The 23,660-nt window shown below is 44.8% G+C and overlaps 1 protein-coding gene across 1 annotated transcript in view; it reads right to left on the reverse strand.

Moving 5' to 3' along the window:
- Window positions 1-2,301: 2,301 nt before the first annotated feature.
- Window positions 2,302-23,660, reverse strand: part of Efl1 (elongation factor like GTPase 1) — a 96,038-nt gene continuing 74,679 nt past the window's right edge. The window contains exons 17-20 of the mRNA XM_041658135.1: window positions 21,182-21,329; window positions 14,782-15,752; window positions 7,990-8,174; window positions 2,302-2,644 (exon numbers count right to left, since the gene is read on the reverse strand). Of these exons, the coding sequence (XP_041514069.1) occupies window positions 2,456-2,644; window positions 7,990-8,174; window positions 14,782-15,752; window positions 21,182-21,329 (1,493 nt within the window). The 3' untranslated portion in view covers window positions 2,302-2,455. The remainder of the gene's footprint in view (window positions 2,645-7,989; window positions 8,175-14,781; window positions 15,753-21,181; window positions 21,330-23,660) is intronic.

The following is a 23,660-nucleotide window of genomic DNA, read 5'->3' on the forward strand; positions in this document are numbered from 1 at the left end:
TCTTTCCTCTTCAGTGCCAAGCACCCCCTCCCCCCCCAGGGTCCCAGAAGAGCAGAGCTGGGGCTATGTGCTACTCACCAATCCTTCCCCAGTGGAGTACTAGAGCCCGGTCCCTCCTAACCTTCCTGCCCCACTCCTTGTCATCAGGACTGGCTGAGAAAATGCAGCGAGTTTGGCCTTATGTCTGCCCTGAACAGAGGCAGAGCTGCCTGTGACCCATGTCTCCTCGCTGAAACTGTCTCAAAGATCCTCTTGCAACTTGAAAGGGGAGGCAGGTTCTGCAGTAGCCACGGCAGGCAGGTGAAAGCAGACCTGGTGTTGGGACTGCTCCAGGTAGTCTTCCTTGCTTCTGCTCAGGCCTCTTCAGACATGACGCTGAGAAAGTGGCTCTAACAGAACTACCACATGCACGCATGCTAAGAGAACTACCACATGCATGCGTGCTAAGAGAACTACCACATGCTAAGAGAACTACCACATGCATGCATGCTAAGAGAACTACCACATGCACGCATGCTAAGAGAACTACCACATGCACGCATGCTAAGAGAACTACCACATGCACGCATGCTAAGAGAACTACCACATGCACGCATGCTAAGAGAACTACCACATGCACGCATGCTAAGCGAACTATCACATGCACGCATGCTAATAGAACTACCACATGCACGCAAGCTAAGAGAACTACCACATGCACGCATGCTAAGAGAACTACCACATGCACGCATGCTAAGAGAACTACCACATGCACGCATGCTAAGAGAACTACCACATGCACGCATGCTAACAGAACTACCACATGCACGCATGCTAACAGAACTACCACATGCACGCATGCTAACAGAACTATCACATGCACGCATGCTAATAGAACTACCACATGCACGCATGCTAACAGAACTACCACATGCACGCATGCTAACAGAACTACCACATGCACGCAAGCTTCTTGCTTTGCTTCCAGTAAATTTAACGGGTGGAGGCTAGAATCTTGGGAGAGCCTGGGACACACAGTAAGACAGTCTTGTTCTGCAGTCACAAGTGGAGGCCCTACGCAAGTTACTACAGCTGGGGAGGTTAGGTGGCAGCTCAACCCTATGCCTGGTCAGGTCTCTCTGTGGCACCGTGTTGCCCATTAGTGTGTCCCCTAGGTATAGGGAAGGAAAGTGGCCTTTTATCATCCTGACCACAGTCCCGCTCCTGTGCTCAAAGGAACTGCAGAGAGAGCCCCAAATGGCTCTGGGTTAGTCCCTCTCTCATATAGAGATCAAGTGCAGACAGTGAGGAAACACCACGGCACTACCGAATGATGCTATCTACGAATGCTGTCAGTCAGTGAGCTAGCTCTTCTTATCTTCAGCATGTTTGAACACACCAGCATGTGATACTGTTCTTCTACATTAATTCAGATACCACTATCTATTAAAGTTAAACAGACAGTGAGCTATCTCCAAATACTTGCTCTAAAGTCTGGGTCAATTAGACATGACCAGCTCTGTGCCAAGGCTCCGAAGATTAAAGATAGAATGTTCACAGACATTATTAAGAGTGACATAGGTTATTAAGAATACCATTAAGGATATTTCAATAACGAAGTTAGACGTGCTAATTTTATGATAAGGAATCCTTCATGTTGATATAAAACTATTATGCAATATCAGAATAAGAGAATTGATTTTTGACCAGACTGCATTTGTTCCTTAAGTGGAGACCATCCTAAATAAGGCAACTGAGACTACAGAAAAAAAATTAAAATAATGGCAGTGACCTCATGCACATTAGCTTCTAGCCCTTTGATGTGCTGAAGAAGGAACAGCAATTACAGACATCCCTTTCCCTTTTTAACAGAAAGGTCAGGGCACAAAGCTCAGGAGCACTAATTCAGGAGGGAGTGGTGCACTCCTCTAAGGGGCGTGAGGCGCAGGCTGGAGCAGGGCTGGCTTTTGCTGGCTAGCATGCAGCTGACTGGCGCTTTTGGAAAGGCAGCTGCTCCCTGAGGAAGTGGTCACTGAGAATGAACTTAGGAGCTCAGGTGAAGTTCATGGGAGGACATCCTCAGATCACGGCACATGACGGAAGCCTGGCCAATGTGAGCTGAGTAGCTGCTCAGGGCGCGGGGTGCAGCCCTCCCCCGTTCCCACCCATGGGGTCTGCCCAACAGTGCTAGCACCTAGGGCCACCCTGCTCTCGGCACACCTCTCACGGCTGAGGGTGGTGGTAATAACTCTTCACAATGGAATCACCTTTAACCCTGAACCAGCATCAATTAAAGAAACACTTTTAAAAGTAGTTCTCTGATGCCTTAAAATATATAGACCAGGTTTATTATTGAAAGTGAACCCACACAGATAATTTATCAAAATGAGATTTTCCCAAATTATACCCTTGATAATACCTGTTAGTTCATTAAAAAGAAAAGGCCCCACCACCACCCATAGATACTTCTTTTCAGCTACTTGTTCTTGCTGAGCGTTCTCTGCTTTTCCGCGTGCTCCACAATCTTTTCTTCCACATAGAGGCCCTTCCGCTTCCGCACTGCGTTCATGTACTTCCGGGCCTGGTTCTCGGAATCCGCCTTCTCCCCAAAGTGCAGGTACTCCTCCTCAGTGGTTGGCACCCAGAAGGGGTCACTGGGAATGACCTTAAAGAGAGGAGGAGACAGGGTAGGCCAGGTGAAGCAGATGTTAAATTCTGTCAGACTCTGGCTAAGGAAACAACTTCAGCAAAGGGCATTTCATCTTCCTGGGAATGGAAGCATAAAAATAGGAAGAATCACGGGGGCTGTGACAGAATGGGGCAGATTCAATAAACTCATAATGTCTGTTATTCTGACTTCTCACAGAGCCATTTCACAAGACAAGCAAAACAGAAACGGCCTCATCTTTAATGAAGACGAAGCATTATCCCGACTAGGATGTATCCACGTATGTCTTTATTAATTTTGCCTTTGTCTCTAATTATCAACTTATGTGAACACGGTATTGCTTTATGTTTTTGGAGCCCGTCATATAGCCCATGATGGATCAGAAATCACCAAGAAGCTGAAGATGACCTCGGATCATGGTGTCTGGTTTATATGGCGTTTGAGGACTGGGCCCAGGACTTTACGTGTAATGGGTTCCATTTAGCTGGAAGCTCCACCGAAGACACCTGAGGTTGGCTGTTTGTTCCCTAGAGGCTCCTGGGGCTGCTGTCTGCATGCACGGCTATCTTCCCTCTGGGACCCCTTTAGGGTCCTGGCTGCAACGCTCCCATGCTGTGTGCTGAGGTCTGACCTGCTCTGGGTCCCTCACATCCATCACTCTCGCACCTGTGAGGACATCCTGACGCTACCAGCATCAAGCTCAACAGAACTCAAACCTAGGAGAGATGGAGTAAGAGCAGTCCAGTCCACTATGGCTGTCTAGACCTCTCTAGACCACAGAGCAGAGACTGCCATCAGACTATGGGGAAGGGCGCTTCTCCCCCACTGGTTCCCAGAGAACCTGACTGCCCAAAGCTCAATCCTCAGATCAATTTTTCCAACTCAACAGTTAGAGGTGTTTATCACCTTCTAACAGGAAGGACCCAAGTGCGAGTTATTGCCCAGTCATGACACAGATACAGACACCTAAGTGTGCATGGACATACACACCTATAAGCACAAACACACACATGCACACGTGACACACACTCATGAAGATATGCGTGTAGACACACATATGTGTACACACACGTACACACTCACACACACCCCTGGAGGGGAAAGCTTTAGGGGCTCCATCTCATTTGGGTTCAGCAGGTGGGAATCACCATACCCAACAGAACCTCGTGGGAGCTCTTCGGTCCCGCCTTCCTCACCAGCCTGGCCCGGGGTCACCTGGGGATCAAGCGGTGGATCTCGGGGTCAGGCTGACACACGTGTAGCAGCGCTGTACACGCCGAGAGCACTTTCCCTGTGTCTGCTATCAGCTCCTTTTCTTCCCCTTTCGCGGAAGGCTAAAACTTAGAAAGAAATTATGAGACTGCTGACTTCAAAGGCTTCCTCATGGAAAACGCCTGCAATTTATTTTCTCTATTTTCTGAAGCACTTTCTCTCAAAAGCTCTTGATTGGAAATTATATGGTATGCCAGAACACAAATGAAAAAAAATCCTTGGAGTGAGCAGGCAGATCTTAACAGCTACGCTATTTTAAACCGAAATGTGTGTGTGTGTGTGGGGGGGGGGTACTAATGTGGGGGGGGTTCCAGATCAGTGACATTTAATCACGATGCAGTTTTAAAGACTTGCAGAGATGTGGAACTTTGGGAAATAGGACCATGGCAGGTGGTAAGATAAGAACAGAAGGAAGGTATTACAACCACTATAGAAGTTTCCTTGACAAAATTTTTCTCTAAAATTATTTATTAAGAGCCTTGTTTTTAATAACTGTCTGCAGCTGAGCCAGACACTAGTGCTCTCAAACATTACGAAGAACATAAATTTAATTCATACTCAAAAACAGAAAACACTCTGAGACGCAAAGGATAGTGAGAGTCACCGTGGCTCCTGTGTAAAGAATCTCTCTACTGTATAACCTTGTTCTTATATGGTGTCCATCTCCTTTCTAGAGTGACAGATAGGGTACATGGTCACATGGGCTTTGGGAGGTGCAGAGGTACTTTTGTAAGAGCTAATATTTTAAGCTAATATTTTATTACTTTTGTAATAAAAATATTTTATCATAACTATTTAACTTTTTTTTTTTTGATTTTTCGAGACAGGGTTTCTCCGTAGCTTTTGGTTCCTGTCCTGGAACTAGCTCCTGTAGATCAGGCTGGCCTCGAACTCACAGAGATCCGCCTGCCTCTGCCTCCCAAGTGCTGGGATTAAAGGCATGCGCCACCACCGCCTGGCTCTATTTAACTCTTTTTGAAAGCAGCTACAGAAAATACCTGGGTGAGCAGGTTAGGCTATATTCTAATACAATTGTATTTACTCCAACAGACAATGGGCAACATTTTGTGGACTCCTGACCTAGTCAAAGACATTTCCTAGCTTCCTTAGAAGTGGTTATAGGATTGGTTCTGGGTGATGGGACACAGACAAAGTAATATGAGCAAATTCCAATGTGTATTATAGGGGGAGGAGAGGGCCCCTTTCCTCAGCCAGCCCTATTGGCTGGGATGCAGCTGTGACCATCAAGGAAAGACAGGATGAGCCTGGGCTGTTACTCTGAGCCATATGCCAGTTCTGCACTGCCTTCTCAGACAGGGGAGAAATACCCTCTGCCTGCATGGTCACTGTATTTTGGGATGCCCCTCTGTTAGAGCAGTCTTTTCTCTTTTCTCCATGACACACTTGCCAATTAGAAAAAGAAGGAAAACTTTTTGTGCGTGTGTTTGTGTGTGTGCATGTGTGTACGTGCACATGTGTGTGTGCGTGCTTGTGCACATGTGCTGCATGCATTCGAATGTGCAGAGGCATGGCTATGAATGTGCACACAGAAGCCAGAAGAAGATGCCTGGTGTCTTCGCTAGACTGGATGGCCACGAGGCAGACTTTGCCTGTCTTCTCCCAGTCCTGGGATTACAGACATTTACAGGCACAAGTGCTTTTTCACAATGAAGCTGGAGGTTTGAGTTCAAGTTCTCATGTTTGCTCAGCAAGCTTTTTTACCCTGGGAACCTTCTGCCCAGACCCAGTCATAACAATTTAGAGGTTCCAAAAAATCACTTTCAAAGAAAGACTCAGTATAATACTGGGGGGGGCGGGCAGGCCTGGTGGTATAAACAGTAAGTTTATTAACAGAGCAGAGGCGCTGTGGCAGGAGGATCAGGGGGGGATTCAAGCTAGCTACAGCTACAGAATGAGTTCAAGGCCAACCTGAGAAACTTACTTTGTGTCTCCCTCCTTCAACAAGCTTTTAGAACAAAAATAGAATACATGATGTATCACTCATCCGATGGCAAAGTCAGTGTAACAGCTCCAAATGCTTACTTAAAGCTCTGTTTATAGATAGTCCCAGGCACTATGTGCCTAACATGCTGTGCTCAGATCAGAGACAATATAACCCAGTTTTCTGTGCCAGTGTTGGCCAAGGCCACCCTTGTGAGGGTGACGACTGTCGCCTGTGATGTCAGAGGCTGAGTTCTGAAAGCTGTTTAGCAAGGGCAGCACCAAGGAGGCCGGTGTGCACCTCTCAAGGTTACTACGTGGAAGTGGGACCATCTCACTCCACTATAAACAACGCTTAGCTTTGCTGCCCCGTCTTCACTGCCTGGCCAGCAGGACCCCAGGAACACTGCAGAGGATTCCCAAGCTTCAGGTACTGACAGACACTTTAAATCGACTTCTCTCTTATTGCTTTGTGTTTTATGTAAAAACTGAGTGTCAAAACCCAAACTGAAAAAGTTAGATTTTGGGTAAATGGGAAATGACTATCTAGAAGCTGAGAGTTAACACTGACTTAAATATTTTAGGGCTGTTTTCTCCACAATGAGATACAGAGATGAAGGTTATCTGGTAAAAAGGCAATGAAGGAAACCATCAAAACATCATTTAGTATTCAAAAATGCAAAAATTCAAGAGAAATGTCATAGGAAAGTCACTGCTAAAACACAGTCTGTACTAAGTAAAGAACGCAGCTAAGTCAGAACATCCATCCAGCTTGTTCCTATCAAGTGTTCAGATCTTATGTTTTCTAGGGGAAAGCAGACAGCCCAGGGCTTTGGACTGGAAACTGCATCCAGACCAATCCAGGTGACAGGGACCACTGGATTAAAATCACGTGTGCCCTGTCCAAAGCCAGCTTCTCCAGGGGCATCACCGAAGACATCTCCAGTGTCTTTACTTTGCTGGCTTACATGACTATAAATCTCACTTTAAAAAGGGAGGTTTTACTCAATTATTTTTATTCTAAGTATCTAAATTTAAGCTGTTTCAAGGGTCCTAGAGACCCTTTGAAGTCATCACACCAGAGAAAGTGAGAGAGAGGATGGTAAAAAGGAAATCTTCTTCCCAGCAGTGAGGCCTACAACAGGGAGCTTGAGCTGAGGTTTCGACATGAATTATCTTCGAATTGAAGTCTTTGCACTTTGTCCAAATAAGTGGCAGAATCAATATCCACAAGTAAGCCCAGCTGACAGTAGTATCGCTTCCTCCCAAGTTACAAACTGCCATGGAAGAAGTGAACTGGGGCTACTGGGTCTCCTCCAGACACGAGAATACTGCTTTTTTGAAACAACCTTTCTTCAGCTTTCATTTAAAAGATTTCTGTTGGTGACTTTATTTATATTTTATTTTATTTTTCTTTTCAAGACAGGGTTTCTCTGTGTAGCCCTGACTATCCCAGAACTAGTTGTGCAGACCAGGCTGGTCTCGAACTCACAGAGATCTGCCTGTCTTTGCTGCAGGAGTGCTGGAGTTAAAGGCGTGCGCCCCACTACCCGGCATGACTTTATTAATTTTTTTTCTTTTAGTTTTTCTTAGCTGGCCTATGTTCTCTCTGCTGATTAATTGCTAATTTCCTCTAAACACCTCATTGGGAAGACTTACCTGACCCCTCCCACACACTCTGCATTCACAACCCCACAACCCTCTTCTCTTACCCACAGTGATTACAGACGGATTTGCTGCTCACTTGACCCCACATTTGTGGGCGGGGAAGGGCTGTGATGAGCTACGCCACTCCTCCCAGGGAAGTCACAGAACCCCAGTCCCCAGAATGACCGAAGACTAGAGACAAACTGCAGATGCCCCCCAAAGAGTGCTCCCCTCCAAATGCTGAAAGAGTCTCTCCCCATCTTCCTCCTCTCTAGGGAGGAATCCTTCGGGATTCACTTTCAAAACAGTTGTCATTTTTCTTTACCCTCTACACATCTGCAGCAAGAAGGAAAGGGACTCACTCTTCTGTCTCTTCAACTTCACATTACAGAAAGAATGAAGCTGGTGCTGTCAGCCAGCTTTCACCTGCCCTTGCCTGGGCCGCCACCCCAGGGACCGCCACCCCAGGGACCGCCTCTCACCTCCCAGTGGCTGAACACCAGCTGCGGGCTGGCCAGCCCACTGGTCCTCTTCCTGATTTCATCGGCAAAGCCGAAGCTTTCGGCCACAGGCAGTACGGCCTTGATGATGAACATGTCCGTCCCTTCCTTCATTTCCTCCTGCAGCACTCGACCCTCTCGCTTCGACAGCACAGCGTAGACTCGGCCTGCGAAACCGAAACACAAGCTCATCGGCTGATCGTGCTGGACCCAAAGCCACAGTGATTCACACACCCAGGAAGGATACAGTAGTGAGTGAATTGGAACGTTCTGTTCTCAACAATCCCGACTGACAAAACCATGAACACTTAAGTGCTAATTAAAAGGGCAACACTAGAAAAAAAAATACATATAAAAAATAACAAGAGTCCCAACAATCCCCTGCCACCCCCGTGACAACTCCCACAATGACATCTAAGAAGAACCACCTCTGGAATTACAAGCAGAGTTATTGCTGGGCATGAAATCCAATGAGAAGAATGTTACTGGAATCTTACAAACATTAAAATACATTAGTAATTATGAATATCCTTAAAATGATGATCAAAATGGTGGCAAGAGACCATTTGAATAAGCAACCAAGCGACTAGCAATGGCAGCTTACACCAATCAAAGCGCACATCCATGTAAACATCTACTCAACAATATTGAAGTGGCGGTGAGCATGGGTATTTTATTCCCGAGATGGATCGTGCTTGGAATCTTTACTATCTGGTGACAGTCTCTAGTGTCACATACCAAGAGTCTTAGCAACTTCTCTGCCTGACAGTTACAATTTGCCTGAGGTGAGATTCGGCCTTACACTCAGAAGGGACTCACCTGCCCCTGAGAGGGGCATCCTGTACTGATGTCTATGGGTGCTCAGGGCATCCTTTCCACTAGAGCAAGCAGAGTGGACCGGGAGAAACAGAGACAAATGAAGGTCTTTTCATTGCGGGTGATCCGCGCGTGTGTAGGCGGGCAGAGTGAAAGCCTGCCCAGACACCACACGGAGGTCTGACCTTCTGTCAGTACGGGGGGGGGGGGGGGGGGGGGTTATTTACCATCTCTGTTTAACCCAGGAGCCAAGGGCTCAGAGCCTCACTACCTCACACCTGTCCCTGCGGACACCCTTGGATGCCAGTGATTAGGAAGGGGCAACGGAGACGGCCTCGAGGCCCCAGACAGCAACCCTTCTATTGGCTACGGAAGGCACTATCTCTCCACTCTCTCCACTCGGCTGCTCTGCTCACTCTGCCTATTCCCTGCTCACTCCGCCTACTCCCTGCTCACTCCGCCTACTCCCGCTACTCCTTCCCCACATTTCTAAAGCCAAGGCTTCCAACTCAAATGCTGCTCTGGGCTCTACTAAACCGCTTCCTGGAGTTGGATGCTAATGTTCGCGCTAACCAGTGTGCTTCTCAACCTCGCTCTCAAGACCTCTCTGTGGTACCGAAGGCCTCTGACGGGTGTGCCTCTGCCAAGCCCTCCTTCCACACCTGGCTCCTGGGATACCACTGGTTATTTCTGTAATTCCCGCAGGTGCACCTTCCCTGTGAGCACTCTGTGAGGCCTCATCCGCCTAGAGAAGCAATTTCCACGTTGTTGGTGTAGTGAGCTTATCTCAGGGAGGTTTCTAAGACTCTACCTACCTACGCTAGACCTCTCCCCTGCCCCCACCCCAGCTTTGCAACACCCACTGCACATCACTGTGGAGCCAACTTCCTTCTAAACTCAAGCCCAAGTGCTAGAGGCAAACCAATCTCTAGGGACAATCCCTGCTCTGCCATTATGACTGGGAATGTCAGTCACAGAATCATTCACGCTGGTGAGCATGTGCCACAGCATTCACCCGGTGGTCAGGGGACAATTCTCAAGAGTAGGTCCTCCCCTTCTGCCTTGTTAAAGACAGGGTCTCTTTCTTGTTTTTCTGCTGTGTACACCAGGCTACTGGCCCATGAGATTTTGTCTCCACCTCCACTCCCTCCCAGGAGTGCTGGGATTACAGATGCTCACAATACCCATCTGGCTCTTGCATTTGTTCCAGGGACTGGAATTCAGATCCTTGGGCCTGTGGGTCAAGCTCTTATCTATCCACTGGGCTATCTTCCTGCCCCATGTTCTCAGAAAAACTAGGGTGGTCTATGAAGGTGAACAGTTAGCATTAGGTGTAAGAAGGGGTAGGGAAACTGGGGCAAATGAGCCGTGTAAGGGCTAGTGATAAACTGTTGACTGCTGCTGCCCAGGCTGGCAATTCCTCCCCTCCAGGGGCTGAGACAACAGTTCAGATCAATACTAGTAATTGAAACGGAATGTAATTAATCATGTACTTCTGAGCCACTCAATTCTAATTCTACTAGAACTACATCCTAAAACTGAGGCGCAGTAATGGATCACCAAAGAGAGGAAAACACTAAAATAAAAATTTCCCTGGTCACTGGGCTCACGTGACAGGTGTGCCCAAAGCTTAGAAGCCTTCAGACACCTTCTAACCCTGCTTTCGCTGTCACGGGGATAGCATCAAGGCTTTCTGCCCAGGCTGCTATGTGTAAACGTTTGCTATCCCTTCCCTGGGACGGGGCAGCGGACCAGTCAGCCTTCCACAGCCCATGCTCTGCAGACAGCTCCACAAGAAGACAGGAAAAGCAAAGCAGCAGCAACAACAAAACAGCTGGAAGGGCTGTGATCACGACTCCACTGCATATCCGAGCTCCAGCCTGCACCCGGCATGGTGGTTCATGGGATTGAGCACCAGCTGTGTGCCTTCCCAGCCCAAATGAACCAGTCGGCACAGCTCACATTGGAGGACCTCTACTCAGGGTCACAGCCCCCACACCTAGAATGTCATCTCAGTTCAACCCTGTACACACTCTTTTCAGATTCAGGACACTCGCAAACAACTTGTACTGCCTCAGATACTGAAAAGTAAAGTCTCCTTCCATGCCAGTTCCATGGAGCACTGTCTTTACACATTACAGAGTAACACGCGTGTTCTTCTACTGTAACAACTATGATTAATCTAGAACCTCTGGAGATGGGAGGCAAATATAGAAAAGAAAATAGCTGTCCACAGCCTATTTCTCCTACAACAAACAAAGACAAATTTCCAACTGGAGGACGACAGGTCAATCAATTACAGCACATCAAGTTCACAGATACTATGCAGAGGTTAAAATGAAAATTATGAGTAAGTGGCCGAAGAGAGGCATGCTTTAAAAAGAACATAAGGTAAAAGTACTAAACTAGTTGTACCATAAGGTCATACCTATGCACGATGCTCCAAGGAAAGTGGAGACAATAACCAAATGAGTAACAAGTCAGACAAAACAAAAGGCTGGTTTCCAAGGACGACTGTGTCTTTCGCCATTTCTGTAATTGTTGGTAGCACACATGGACGACTTTCAGACACACACACACAGACATATAGATACTGTGGGTATTTTTTATGTCTTACATGCAAGGTCACATAAAAGCTGTCTTCTGTCACTGAGCTACCAGAATGTGAAATCAAGCAAATGCGGCTAACGGGATGGATGTGGTCAAGTTGAGCTGAAGCAAGCGGCTCTTGGGCGGCTTGCTCCTGCAAACACATTCAGCTGCAGGCTCAGTGGAAGCTGGCATGGCAAGCTGACCTAGCCCTGGAAGGTGTTCAGGGACTCCCCATGCAGAGCTTCACGTTTGTACTGTCTGTCACCGTCAACTATCTACAGAAGCAGAAGGCACAATCAAGACTAGAGGTGACGTGGAACTGGCAGAGGAACGCTCTGAGAGAACCTGCTAAGGACCCCAGTTCGACGGCACAGTTAACACGGTGTCACTTTGAAGGGGTCTAACTGGGCTCAGAGAGAGAGCGCGCACTGAACAGTTCCTAAAGCCAATCGGGAGTGAGCACCGGCTCAGCAGCAGTCCTCTGTGAGCTAAGCAGCAGATGCTGGTATGCCTGGAATGGCCCATTTCAACATCCTATCCCTTCTGAAAGACCCGCCCTGTTCGCATTCCACTAAACAAGTAGGTTTATTCTATTCACTTAGTATTATTAAACTTTGTCTCCTGTACTCCTCTGTCGAGGCAAGAACCATGCTTGACCTAAGGATTAACACTCGCATCTCAACATGACTAGAAATGACGAGATGCTGATCAAACTTGCAAAGAACTTCAAACGGAGAGAAAAGGGAGTTTACTAGCACAACAGTAGTCAGGATGTTTCCAGTTTATGCAAGTGCATATGTTCTAACAATGCCAACGCTGCGTCAAATTAGCCCAATAATCATAGCTGTGATTGGATTCTAGAACTGTCGGACAAAACAGCAGGTCTGAAGGAAGACAAAGGCAACTGATTGGTCACGTGACAAAGTAAACAGTGTTTATGATGGCCAAACACACCCATTAGAGGGAATTTTCACAGGTAAACAAAAATAACAATAGAGCCATAGATACCTTTAGAAAAGGGCTATTTAATCAGCATATTTTCTTGGGATCTTTTTCCAAAATAAAATAATCTGGAAATAAGTATTTTCCTAGTTTCCCATGTTGATCATATGTAATCCATATTTTCCTAGTTTCCCATTTTGATCATATGTAATTCTATACATGTACAGAATGATAGGCTTTAATAATCTGTACAGGAAGAATTAAGAAGTAAGAAACCAGGGTTGTAGAGATGGCTCAGCAGTTAAGAACACCGACTGCTCTTCCAGAGGACCTGGGTTCAATTCCCAGCACCCACATGGCAGCTCACAACTGGCTGTAACTCTAAGATCTGACACCTTCATACAGATATATACATGAAGGCAAAACACATAAAATAAAACACAAAAACAAAGCACATGCAAGCAATGCACATAAAATAAAAATAAATTAAAAACAAGGAGCTAAAATCACTTTGTGTTGATTCTTAGAGAACTGAAATGAAAAGTCAACAAAGTCGAAGTCATCTTGGAAGATCCCCAGATATCCTGGCAAGATGTAAAAGGGCTTCAGAAACAGAGTGAGTTTCTCCATTTCTTTTCCAATTGAAATTGTGGAGTTTGGAAGAAAAGAAAACAAAACAACATGCCAACAGCTGACTCTGTTGATGGACCCTGAATTCTCAGCTGTCCATACCAAAGAATAGCCCCAAATGCCAGGAGAAAAAGAGGCCTCAGGGGAGATGCTCCAGGACCTAGACTTCAAAACAATTCACGAGAGGAACTGGTAAAAGATCCAGAAAGATTCCTGGTGGTGGGAGTGGTAGTGTGCTGGTCTTGGAGACCAGTGTCTAGTCCAACTGAAGCACACACAGAGCTGCAGATGGGAAGACCTGGCACAAGGGGACTTGAGTGCCACTTGGACAAAGGAGAGCCACAGTTCACGCCAAAGAAAGAAGGGCACAAATAAATGGGTCCGGATGGGCACCCGGCTCTGGGAAGTCACACTCTGAGATTGCATTTCACACCTGTCAGAATGGCCAAGATCAACAACACAAACGACAGCCCATGCTGGAGAGGTGTAGAACAAGGGGAACACTCCTGCATCCTGGTGGGAGTGCAAACTTGTACAGCCACTCTGGGAATCATGGTGGTTTCTCAGGAAATCAACCTAGCTCAAGACCCAGCTAGACCACTCCTGGCCATATACCTAAAGGATGCTCAATCATACCACAAGGACACTTGTTCAACTATGTCCATAGCAGCTTTATTTATAATAGTCAAAACGTGGAAACAACCTAGATGCCTCTGAACCAAAGAATAGATAAAGAAAATGTGGTATATTTACACAACGGAATATTACTCAGCTGTTAAAAAACAATGACATCAGAAAATTTGTAGGCAAATGGGTGGAACTAGAAAAAAATCATCCTGAGTGAGGTAACTCAGACCCAGAAAGACAAGCATGGTGTGTACTCACTCATAAGTGGATCTTAGCTGTAAAGTAAAGGATAATCATACTATAATCCAGACCAGAGAGGCTAGGTAACAGGGAGGGCGCAAGGGGACATGCATGGGTCTCTCCGGGAAGGGGAAATAGAAGTGATCCCCCTGGATGGACTGGGGAAAGGTGGGGGGGAGGGGATGGGAACTCGAGGGATCAGGCTGGAGGGTGGATGGAGAGGGAAAGCACTGAAAGAGATGACTGGAAGGGGGCACTTCAGTGTTAGGTAGAAACCCGATGCAAGGATGATCCCAGCTAAGACGCCTAGCAATAGTGGATCTATAGCCTGAACTGGCCATCCCCTGTGATCAGATTAGTGGCTACCCCAGTTGTCAACAGAGAACTTTCATCTAGTAACTGATGGAAACAGATGCCACAGCCAAACATTAGGCTGAGCTCGGGGAATTCTGCTGAAGACAGGAAGGATTGTAGGGGCCAGAGGGGTCAAGGATGTCACAAGAAAAACCACAGAAACAACTAACCTGACTCATAGGAACTCAGTTGTGTAGCTTGGTCTATTTGTGGGACTCCTGACAATGGGAGCAAAGGCTGTTCCTAAAGCTTTGGCTGGCTCTTGGGAACCCATTCCTCATACTGGATTGCCTTAGCCAGACTTACTAAAGGGGAGGTGCTTAGTCTTATTGCAACTTGATATGCCATGCTTTGGTGATACCCATAGGAAGCCTGCTCCTTTCTGAACAGAAACAGAGGAGACATGTATTGAGGTGGGACAGAGTGGAGCTAGGGAGAGGGAATGGGAGGAGAGGAGAGAAGGAAAACTGTGGTCAGGATATAAAACAAATAAAATCCCTAAATTTAAAAAGATTATTAAGTACAGACTTTGTGTTACTCAGGGCACCTCTATCTCCATCCTTCCCTCCTTACCGAGGACATCGCTGGTGGCCATGATGTCACATGTGTACATAGCTGCCATCAGGCGCTGAGGCTTCACCTGTAGAGCATAGCGACATGCTTCTTTCATGGTGGCAATTAGCTGCCCTGAGAAGGGTCCATAGCAGTCAGTGACTGGGGATTCTCCTTTTGCGGAAGTTCCTTCAGAGTGGCCATCTTGCAGCTCTTGGTTTTCACCTCCACCGGGGCAGGTTTTACCTTCTTCCTGTCCCTCTCCTGTCAGATCACATTCTTCTTGGTTCTGTTTATCACTTGATCCTTGTTCTGCACATTTATTTAGTTCCCACTTCTCTAGAACAAAACAGACACCCATGAGGGGCTCCTCACACATAGGGCCAGAGAGCGTTGCTAGCTGGAAGCCACTCACAATGCTGTTGCCAAAGTCTCGGAATCTACCGGCTTCTTTCGAGTCTCTGCCAGCTGGGCCGGACCATACTGAGTTCTGGAAATCTTCACTTCTACTGACAAGTATGTTGGGCCCACATTTTCTTGGGCCAAATGACCAGATTTGGTCAACAGTGTTCCTCCATTTTCTACCTGTTAGGTGGTGCTCTAGTTTGCCTTTGAACTCCCAAATCTTCTCTTGGGTCTTCTGGTGAAGCGCTTCGGTATTTCTGCCCTCATTCAAGGAGGAGGTCAAAAGTTCCATGGAACGAATCAAGTCGCTGTTTTCCTCTAGGATCTGAGTGACCTCTTCAGGAAGGGGTACGGCCCGAACACTGAGAGTGGCTAGTTTATTGGGCGTCGTTATGGTGATCAGCCCGTCAGAGTCAACATGGATGCCCTCTGGAATTTTGCTTTGCTCTTCTTTTGTTTGGTGTATGACAGCCACTTTTTGCTGTCTGCCTATCTCTTCATTGACCATGTCAACTTTGGGAGGCTTTGTGATTGTCTCTCTGAACGGAATAATGGGTTCGGATACACTGATGTGAATCTTTGCAAACCTATTAAATCAAAGAGAAATAGCAGGTGGTTAGAATCAGAGCCTTGCATCACACACGAAGACAGTGGAAAAAACACAGAAAAATCAAAATCACTTTGTATGCGAGGCCTATGATTTACATTCTATTCCAATTCCCAAAGTGCTCTGACTTCAGACTGAGAGACGAGACGATCTCTGATGGGAACGTACCTCTGGGGAGCTCTCTGCTTGTGCTAGGAAGGCGCTTTGTTCATTCTCAAGACAAATAGACCATCATTTTGAGTGGAAAATAAAAACGGCAACAGGATCTGACACACAACTTCTTTAAAACCAAATTTGCCAGACCTGAGTCTGAGCAGAAGAGCCCAGTGATTACAACTCTGAGCAGACAATCAGCGACTCATGACAGTCGGAGCACAGCTGCACAAGACATTCCAAATTGACAAGGAGGCTCGCACAAAGCCGGAACAGCCCAGGAGTTTGTCTGGACTGGCATGTCACCATCAACATCCCGCAGTGACAGAAAGCTGTCTGTCTTTTCTGTGAGGACTGAGCACTGGAAACGTGGTTAGTACAACAGAAGAAAGACATGTCTATTTTTATTTAAATGTGAACAGTCACACTATGGCCGAGTATTGGGAACGTAACTAGTACCGCTGAGCAGCTGAATTTCCAGTTTCACTGCGTTTTAACCAGCATTATTTACACAGCTTCACACGGTCCCATAGCTTCACATAGGTAGGGTCTGCAGTACTGAATAGCACAGGGCTCAAATCCTAGGCTGGTGCAGAGTTCAGAAAGCACCCTTTCCATGCAGAATTGGGCTTAGTGTCTTCTTGTCAGCTCTAAGATCACCCAGGGCAGAGCCTTGAAACTGGCATGGACCGACTGTTCTGCTGCTGCAGAAATGGGCAATCTTTCTTTTGGTCTCATTTTCTGTTTTTGCTATTGTCAGTTCACGTTACGGCTTTGGGACAGTCTCCCTCTGCATGTGCGTGCGCACGTACGTGCATGTACAAATACATTATATTGCTGGGTTTGCATCTCAGAATGACGCCTTCTCTGGGAAATTTATTCCATAAGGAAACTGAATGCTGGCAATTCATCCTAGGTTTCTTTCTGCCTTAACATTTTATAAATATGACCCAAGTACTTTATTTTTTGCTTTTTGATAAATTTGAAAACTCAATAAACGTATTGTTTAAATAAAATGAAATAAAATAGATTTCGGCATATATATATATATCACCAGAAACAGACTATAATGCATAGAAGAAGAAAAAAAGGCATGAGAAAGGTTCCTTTCACTAAGGGCTGTGGCTCTATCAGTAAGGGCTTTCTCTTTCAAGGATTAGCTTACTTCAAGCCGATATGTCTGCTTCAGGGTACTCAAGACAGGTGCCTTCCAGACATTGTACCAGGGCATATACAAATGAAACTATAGTTCAACCTCACCAAATAATTCAGATGGAAAAGAGATAAAATAACAATGAAAAGTATTAAGAAATTCATGTACATTTTATTTTGTGATGCTATTTACTACACTGAGCTATTATGCCAAGTGCTGTAGGAAGGTGTTATTCCCTAATACACACTAATAAAATCCTCATTGTGCAGAAGAGAAAACCAGGTAAGTGTGTGTGTGTGTGTGTGTGTGTGTATTATTCAAGTGGATGGAGAGTGGAGAATCTAGGATCTGAATCTTGGTCTGACTTTAGAGTTCACAATCTCCACAATCATAATGCAGTAAAAAGTTGAGTCTCAAAGCATGTTAAAGCAAAAATTCACAATGGCAGATGATTTTGATTATAGGTTATGTAAAATAGTTTGTATGAGGTAAATATTATTAAAATTATATAATACAATATATGCTAAATGTCAACGTAATCTATATAATCATTTAAAATGACGAGCATTCAATACTTATTCTTTGTTTAAAATATATTTAGGAATTTTAGAAATAATAAATGAACTTTAAAAATAAATCTTAGAAACAATAAATGGCCATTGCCTGATTCCAAATAGCCAATTCAGTCTTTACTTAAGCGTGTGGTTCTCCCCACTTCCCACTCTGGATCAGTTCTAACCAGTCCGTCTCGCTGTGAGCAGCTGGGGCAGAACAGTGGGACACACGGGTTGAGCAGCCTATACCACCAGTGTTGGTGTCTGCCCAGAGCAAGCTTCATTCCTCTTCACACAGGCTCAGGAGCTACTGAAATAGTAATACTGAAAACCCAAACACTTGTTGTTTCATGTTATTAGATTAAAAAAAAAAAGGCAAATTCATGTCAGAGCTCCCTGACTACTCATGAAAGGCATTTACATTTTCATGTGGCGAGGTAACTATTAGCTGGCACAAGCAAGCAAGCAAGCAAACAAAAAATCCCAAACAGCGTCATGATAAAATTCCTTGTTTTAAGGATTCTTACAGGCTTTTTAGACGTTTTAATAAACACGTTATGCAAGGAGGCAGGCCAGGCACATACTTTGTAGCAGAGAAAACTTCAAATTCCTTAGTTAACTGTTGGAGGGTGGGTGGGCACAAAGAGAATGGAATTACTGTTGATGTTTCTTTTCTTAAGGAAAAACCCTGTGAGTTCCAGCCGTATTTCCAGGAAGTCTGTAAGGCTATGGTCAACAGAGATCATGACACTGTTTTAAATTTTGCAGGTTTAAAAAAAGGTTTATTTTTTATTTATGCGTATGTGTGAGTGTGCCTGTGTGAGTTTATAAGCATTATGTGTGTACAGGTGACCAGGAAGGCCAGTGGGCATCAGATTCCTGGAACTGGGAGCTGCCTGAAGATGGGTCCTCTGAAGATCAGTTGGGTGTTAGCATAGGATCTGAGTTCGATACCCACCACCCACATGAAAAAAGAAAGCCATTGTGGTGGTTTGTGCTTGTAATCTCAGTGCTGAGGAGAAAGGCAGCTGGACGCCTTGACGGACAGTCAGTCAAGTCCAGCTGGGAGGCTCAGTATCGGAGGAAAAACACGCAAGGCCTCTGCATGCTCACATGTAATCATGAATGCACCTCCCCACACAGATGGACATACAAAACAATAAAATGGAAGCACAGATATTAAGTAAATAGAAAAATCACAGGAATGGAAAGAAAAGTTTTAAAACTACTACAGAATATATACTTATATACTTCAAGAAAGCCAATTGCAAAGCTATTGAAACAGAATACATCAATAAGATTATAATGCTATGTTTTATTATAAAGTAACACAGAAGCTAAGAACTACTTTGGATTTCTGAGGGAGTCTGCTATAAAGACTCATATGATTAAAGACATTCCAGGCTGTGGAGGGAAGTGTGCAGCAGCCAAACCCAAGGCACCAGGAGCAGAGGATCGGTAAATCCTAGCAATGCAGAACCTGAAGTTACTTATAGTAGACAGGCAGACAGACAGAAGGATGGATGGATAGACAGACAGATAGAAAGGTAGTTAGGTAGATAGACAGACAGACAGGGAGATAGATGGATAGACAGATAGATGATAGGTAGGTAGATAGATAGATAGATAGATAGATAGACGGACAGACAGATAAAAAGACACAGTAGGCTTCTACTATATCTGTGACTGTGCTTCCAGTGGGTTCCTGCTCCATCTGCTTTGCACCTAAGATCTGGATGCTAAGAACTGACAGTTCCTCTGGCGTAGGGCCTATAGCTGACACTTCATCCCCTCCCTCTCCTGTATACAAACCATGGATTGGTAAAAAAGTTGAATTAGGATGCATGCCCCATGAAAACTAAATCCTAGAAGGCTATTAATGTTCTTAATAAAATTGTGAAATGTACTAGTCACAAAGACCAGCATACAAAGAATCTACTGATCTGTAATCATCTGGCTCAAAGTGAACGCCCCTGCAAACAACTGCCCAGGCTAACAGAGTTTCTGGAGCCATGAGAAGGACCCTCTGCATCTCTTCCAAATCCCTCCCAGGCAGCCATAACCTTTCACTGTAACCTGCCCCGCTCTTCTGCTTTTACAAGTTAAATCCAAACACCCATACTCTACAGTTTAATTAAATGTACACGTGTGCACGTGTGTACACGTGGACACCAAAGATCAACAAGGGGTGTCTCCCTCGATCAATTTCCACTTTAACTAGTGACAGCCTAGGAAGGTGGCACACGCGTAGAGTTCCATATGCTGAGGATGTTGAGGGAGGAAGATTGACAGAGCCTGAGTTTTAGGCCATCCCAGCCACGCAATGAGACCCTATCCTAGTACAAAAATGTCATCAAGAGCACCCATTCTTGAAAAACATTTGCCCAGCTTTGTTGCACACAGAGATTTAGAAATGGAAGTTCTTCCAAGATGAGGGAAGGGCCTGTTCTCCTAAGAGACAACCCGAAGCAGCCTCTAAGAGTCTACCAATCCCTGCTCTTACTAGTTGTATGGAAGTGTCTCCATCTCCTCCATCACATGAGAATGTCTTTAACAACGCTGAACGCTAGTGGGTACACAGAAGTATCCCTGTTATCTGATGTGGCTGCGGCATGCACTCCCACCGCTATCTGGTCTGTGTGGTCCATGTGCACGTGAGGTGACAAACATAGGGACCACATGCTATATTTAGCATGTGATTAGGACAATCACTTATAATTATCTAGGTTATCATTATTACTATGACAGAAAACTTAGAAAAAGAAGGGCTATTACAAGAAACTTCTCATATTGTTTTCATTAGCAAACACAGAAATATATATTATGACAAATAACTTTCATCTTCCAGATTGTGATGTTTTTAAACATAGCATGTAAGGCTGACAAAAGTGTGAGCAAACTGCCCTTTCAAACACTACGGTAGTTACAGCATGTGCATTCTGAGTGAGCAGTAACGAGCAGAGCTCAGCACAGGCAGCCGTATATACGTAAATACCTACAGACCGAATGAGTTTATGAACCTGAATGCTCATAACAGATATTTTTGCACATAGCCCAATAATCTGTATTCATCTGTATTGTCCTTACTTTTCCAATAAATATACATTATCAACAAAACAAAGAAGAAAACCATGTTGTTTTAATAAAAAGTGATTTGGTATGTTTACATGACTTACATATGACCTTCATAGAGAAATTTCTATCAGATTTACATTGCAGAGTTCACAAGCAGTCTATCCTAATCACCAATGTATTTATAAAATAAGATTTTTGTTGCTTTGATATGTGCTTAAAATAAAATATATATAAAAATGTTTTATGACTTAAGCTAAATGCAAAATTATTCAATTTTATTTGTATGAATTCATGTCAGTTTCCAGGTTTTAAATTTAAATTTATGATTCAATAGCCGTTTTATGTCTGAATTGAGAGCACTGTGCTTCTCTTCCAAAATGAAGCACTGTCTTAGTTTGACCTGTTTGGGAAACATTAACACATCTCACTGGTTTTAGAACAATCATTTCTACGTCTCTAGCACTTGAATCTGACCTTTCTCTTAAGTCATCCAAACAGCGCTGAAGGTGGACCTCCCCCGCTGTGACCAAAACATGCTCTCCTGTTTCCTGAATTAAAACCTGGACACAGGGATCAGCTTGATTTAGCAGCTTCATTCCTTTCACAAGCTGAGGCATTTCACCTAGATGACAAGATGAAACAAATTAACAGCGACATAAGAACCAATGTGATCTAGAGACAATGGCAGTGGCCACTGACAGGAGCAGTACAATGAAACCTTGTAATTGACTTGTACAGACAGGCAGCTAGGACAAGACCCACACGGGCTTATCCTTAAGACACCAAAGGTAACTTACACGGCTTACATCTTCATCCAATTCTTAGCAGACACAAACTATCATCACCACCCAGTGGATGCATGTCTGCCTTATTAGTAACACATACATTACAGATCTAGAAACAGAGCAATATCCCTCAACGGTACATACAAAATTAAGACAGATACACAAAACGTTTACGATGACATGTGAGAACTACTAGAACTTCATATTAAATGAACAATTTGTAAGTCAGGGTTGGTGACACAGACCTACAATCCCAGGTACTCAGGGGGCGAAGGCAGGAGAATCTCGGCTTCAAGGTTTGCTGTGCTACAGAATAAATTCAAGGACAACCTTTAGTGAGACCGTCCCAAAATAAAAACAGTAAGTAACAGGGTGGATTAGAGGCGTATTTCAGGGGCAGCATGCCTGCCTACTGTGCACAAGGTCTAGAGTTTAACTCTGAGCACTAAGAGAAACAAAAGAAAGCAAGACAAACCTATTTCTGAAAACACTTGCTAGAAGCGTGGGGTTCAGGATCTGCAGTAACTGGCTGCTACACCCTTCTGCATTCCGTTCTGTGTGTGCCTGGGACATAACTGCTTCCACTCATTAGCACATGGAGCTGAGTTGAGGGCACAGATGGGGACTGAGATCTGTATTTGGGGTTTGCTTTTCACTCCTACATACTCAGCTGTCACTTTGCCTTCAAGGCAGGCCAGCACAAGTCTCTTGATGCTGTGCAAAACATCTTAGGGCATTCTTATACAGCACTGCTTTGATTCAACATTTTGCTTCACAGCTCTTCAATGCTCAACTTTCAACATACAAAAGCACAGCATTCTGCAAGGCAGAAAAGCCTTACGGAAGTTTGTTAATTAAAGGACAGGGAGAGACTATAAGACCTTCAATGCTGATTCATTTTTGAACTAAAGTTCTAAAAATAACTACCACTATTTATAGTGTTAAGATGCCAGACAAGCATTTCAGAATCGGGCATCATAGAAGGAGACAGATTAATGTTCTCATTGTGAAGATGAGGAAACAGCTGGAGAAAGTGAAAGAATGTGTGTCCAAGGTCACCAGCAAAGATGTGCCAGAAGCTGGTTCTGACACTGGCTGGAGAGCCTTCGAGCACAGGCTCTGCCCGTAGACATCACAGCCCAGTACCAGCTGGTTATAAGCTACCCCGGAGTATGGGCAATCCCAGTAGGTATTATGCCTCTTTCACTATTTTGTGGCTTCCCTTTGCTTATATAGCTAGGTTTGATAGTGTTGGCTTTACTGTCAGAGAATTTGAAACCTAGCTTAGAGAATTGCTACACAGACACTAGTAACACTCACAACACAGGAAAGCAGCAATAACAGGGAGACAAAACTTGTCTTTAGCTCTCCGTCCACTGAATGACAAAGTCCAACCTAAAAACACTGTCTCTGTTCCTGCACCCTTAAATCCATTCCTAAGCCAAAGGCGATGGCTTAAGAATAAGGAAAGAAAACAGTTTAATAAAATTTGAGACTTGGCAACAACATTGAAATCAGGGATTTGAAAATGTTTCTGGTAGTCATTCCGTGGCCAAAACCAACACAAACACTCCATACATTAACCTTTTAAAATCTGGAGGATAATTTTCTTCCCTTAATTTAAAAATCTTATAAATGGACAGTTCACTCATGACATAGAAACAGACACTAAGGACTGTATGAGAAAGTCACACTGGGAAACGTAGATGTGTATTTTCTGTATTTCATCAAGAACTTTGTATAATGGATAAACGCTCTAAAACAACACCAGAATTCAGTGCAGCTGTGAGCGAGGCACTTCTTTCTCAGCAACACTGCCAATAGCCATTCAAGTCAAGAGTCGCAATAACGGAGCCTGGGAGACACCTTTCAACAGCGACAGCACAATGTGCCAAGTCAAGCACTCGGAAATCAGGAAGCTCTGTCCAGCAGACGCTCACTTGTCCAAGGTTGAACAATTAGTAAGTGCTGCATTCAGGACTCAAACCTCTGCTCAGAGATGACATGGGAGTGTCATATATCAATCTGTTGATTTTATTGGTTAATTAATAAAGAAACTGCTTGGCCTGATAGGTCAGAACATAGGTGGGTGGAGTAAACAGAACAGAATGCTGGGAAGAAGGGAAGTTAGGCAGACGCCATGCTGCTCCTCTCCAGGGCAGATGCGA

This window comes from Microtus oregoni, unplaced genomic scaffold (genome assembly GCF_018167655.1).
Source record: "Microtus oregoni isolate MIOR12 unplaced genomic scaffold, Mior012 000000F_ref0000247, whole genome shotgun sequence".
Classification (NCBI taxonomy): Eukaryota; Metazoa; Chordata; class Mammalia; order Rodentia; family Cricetidae; genus Microtus; species Microtus oregoni.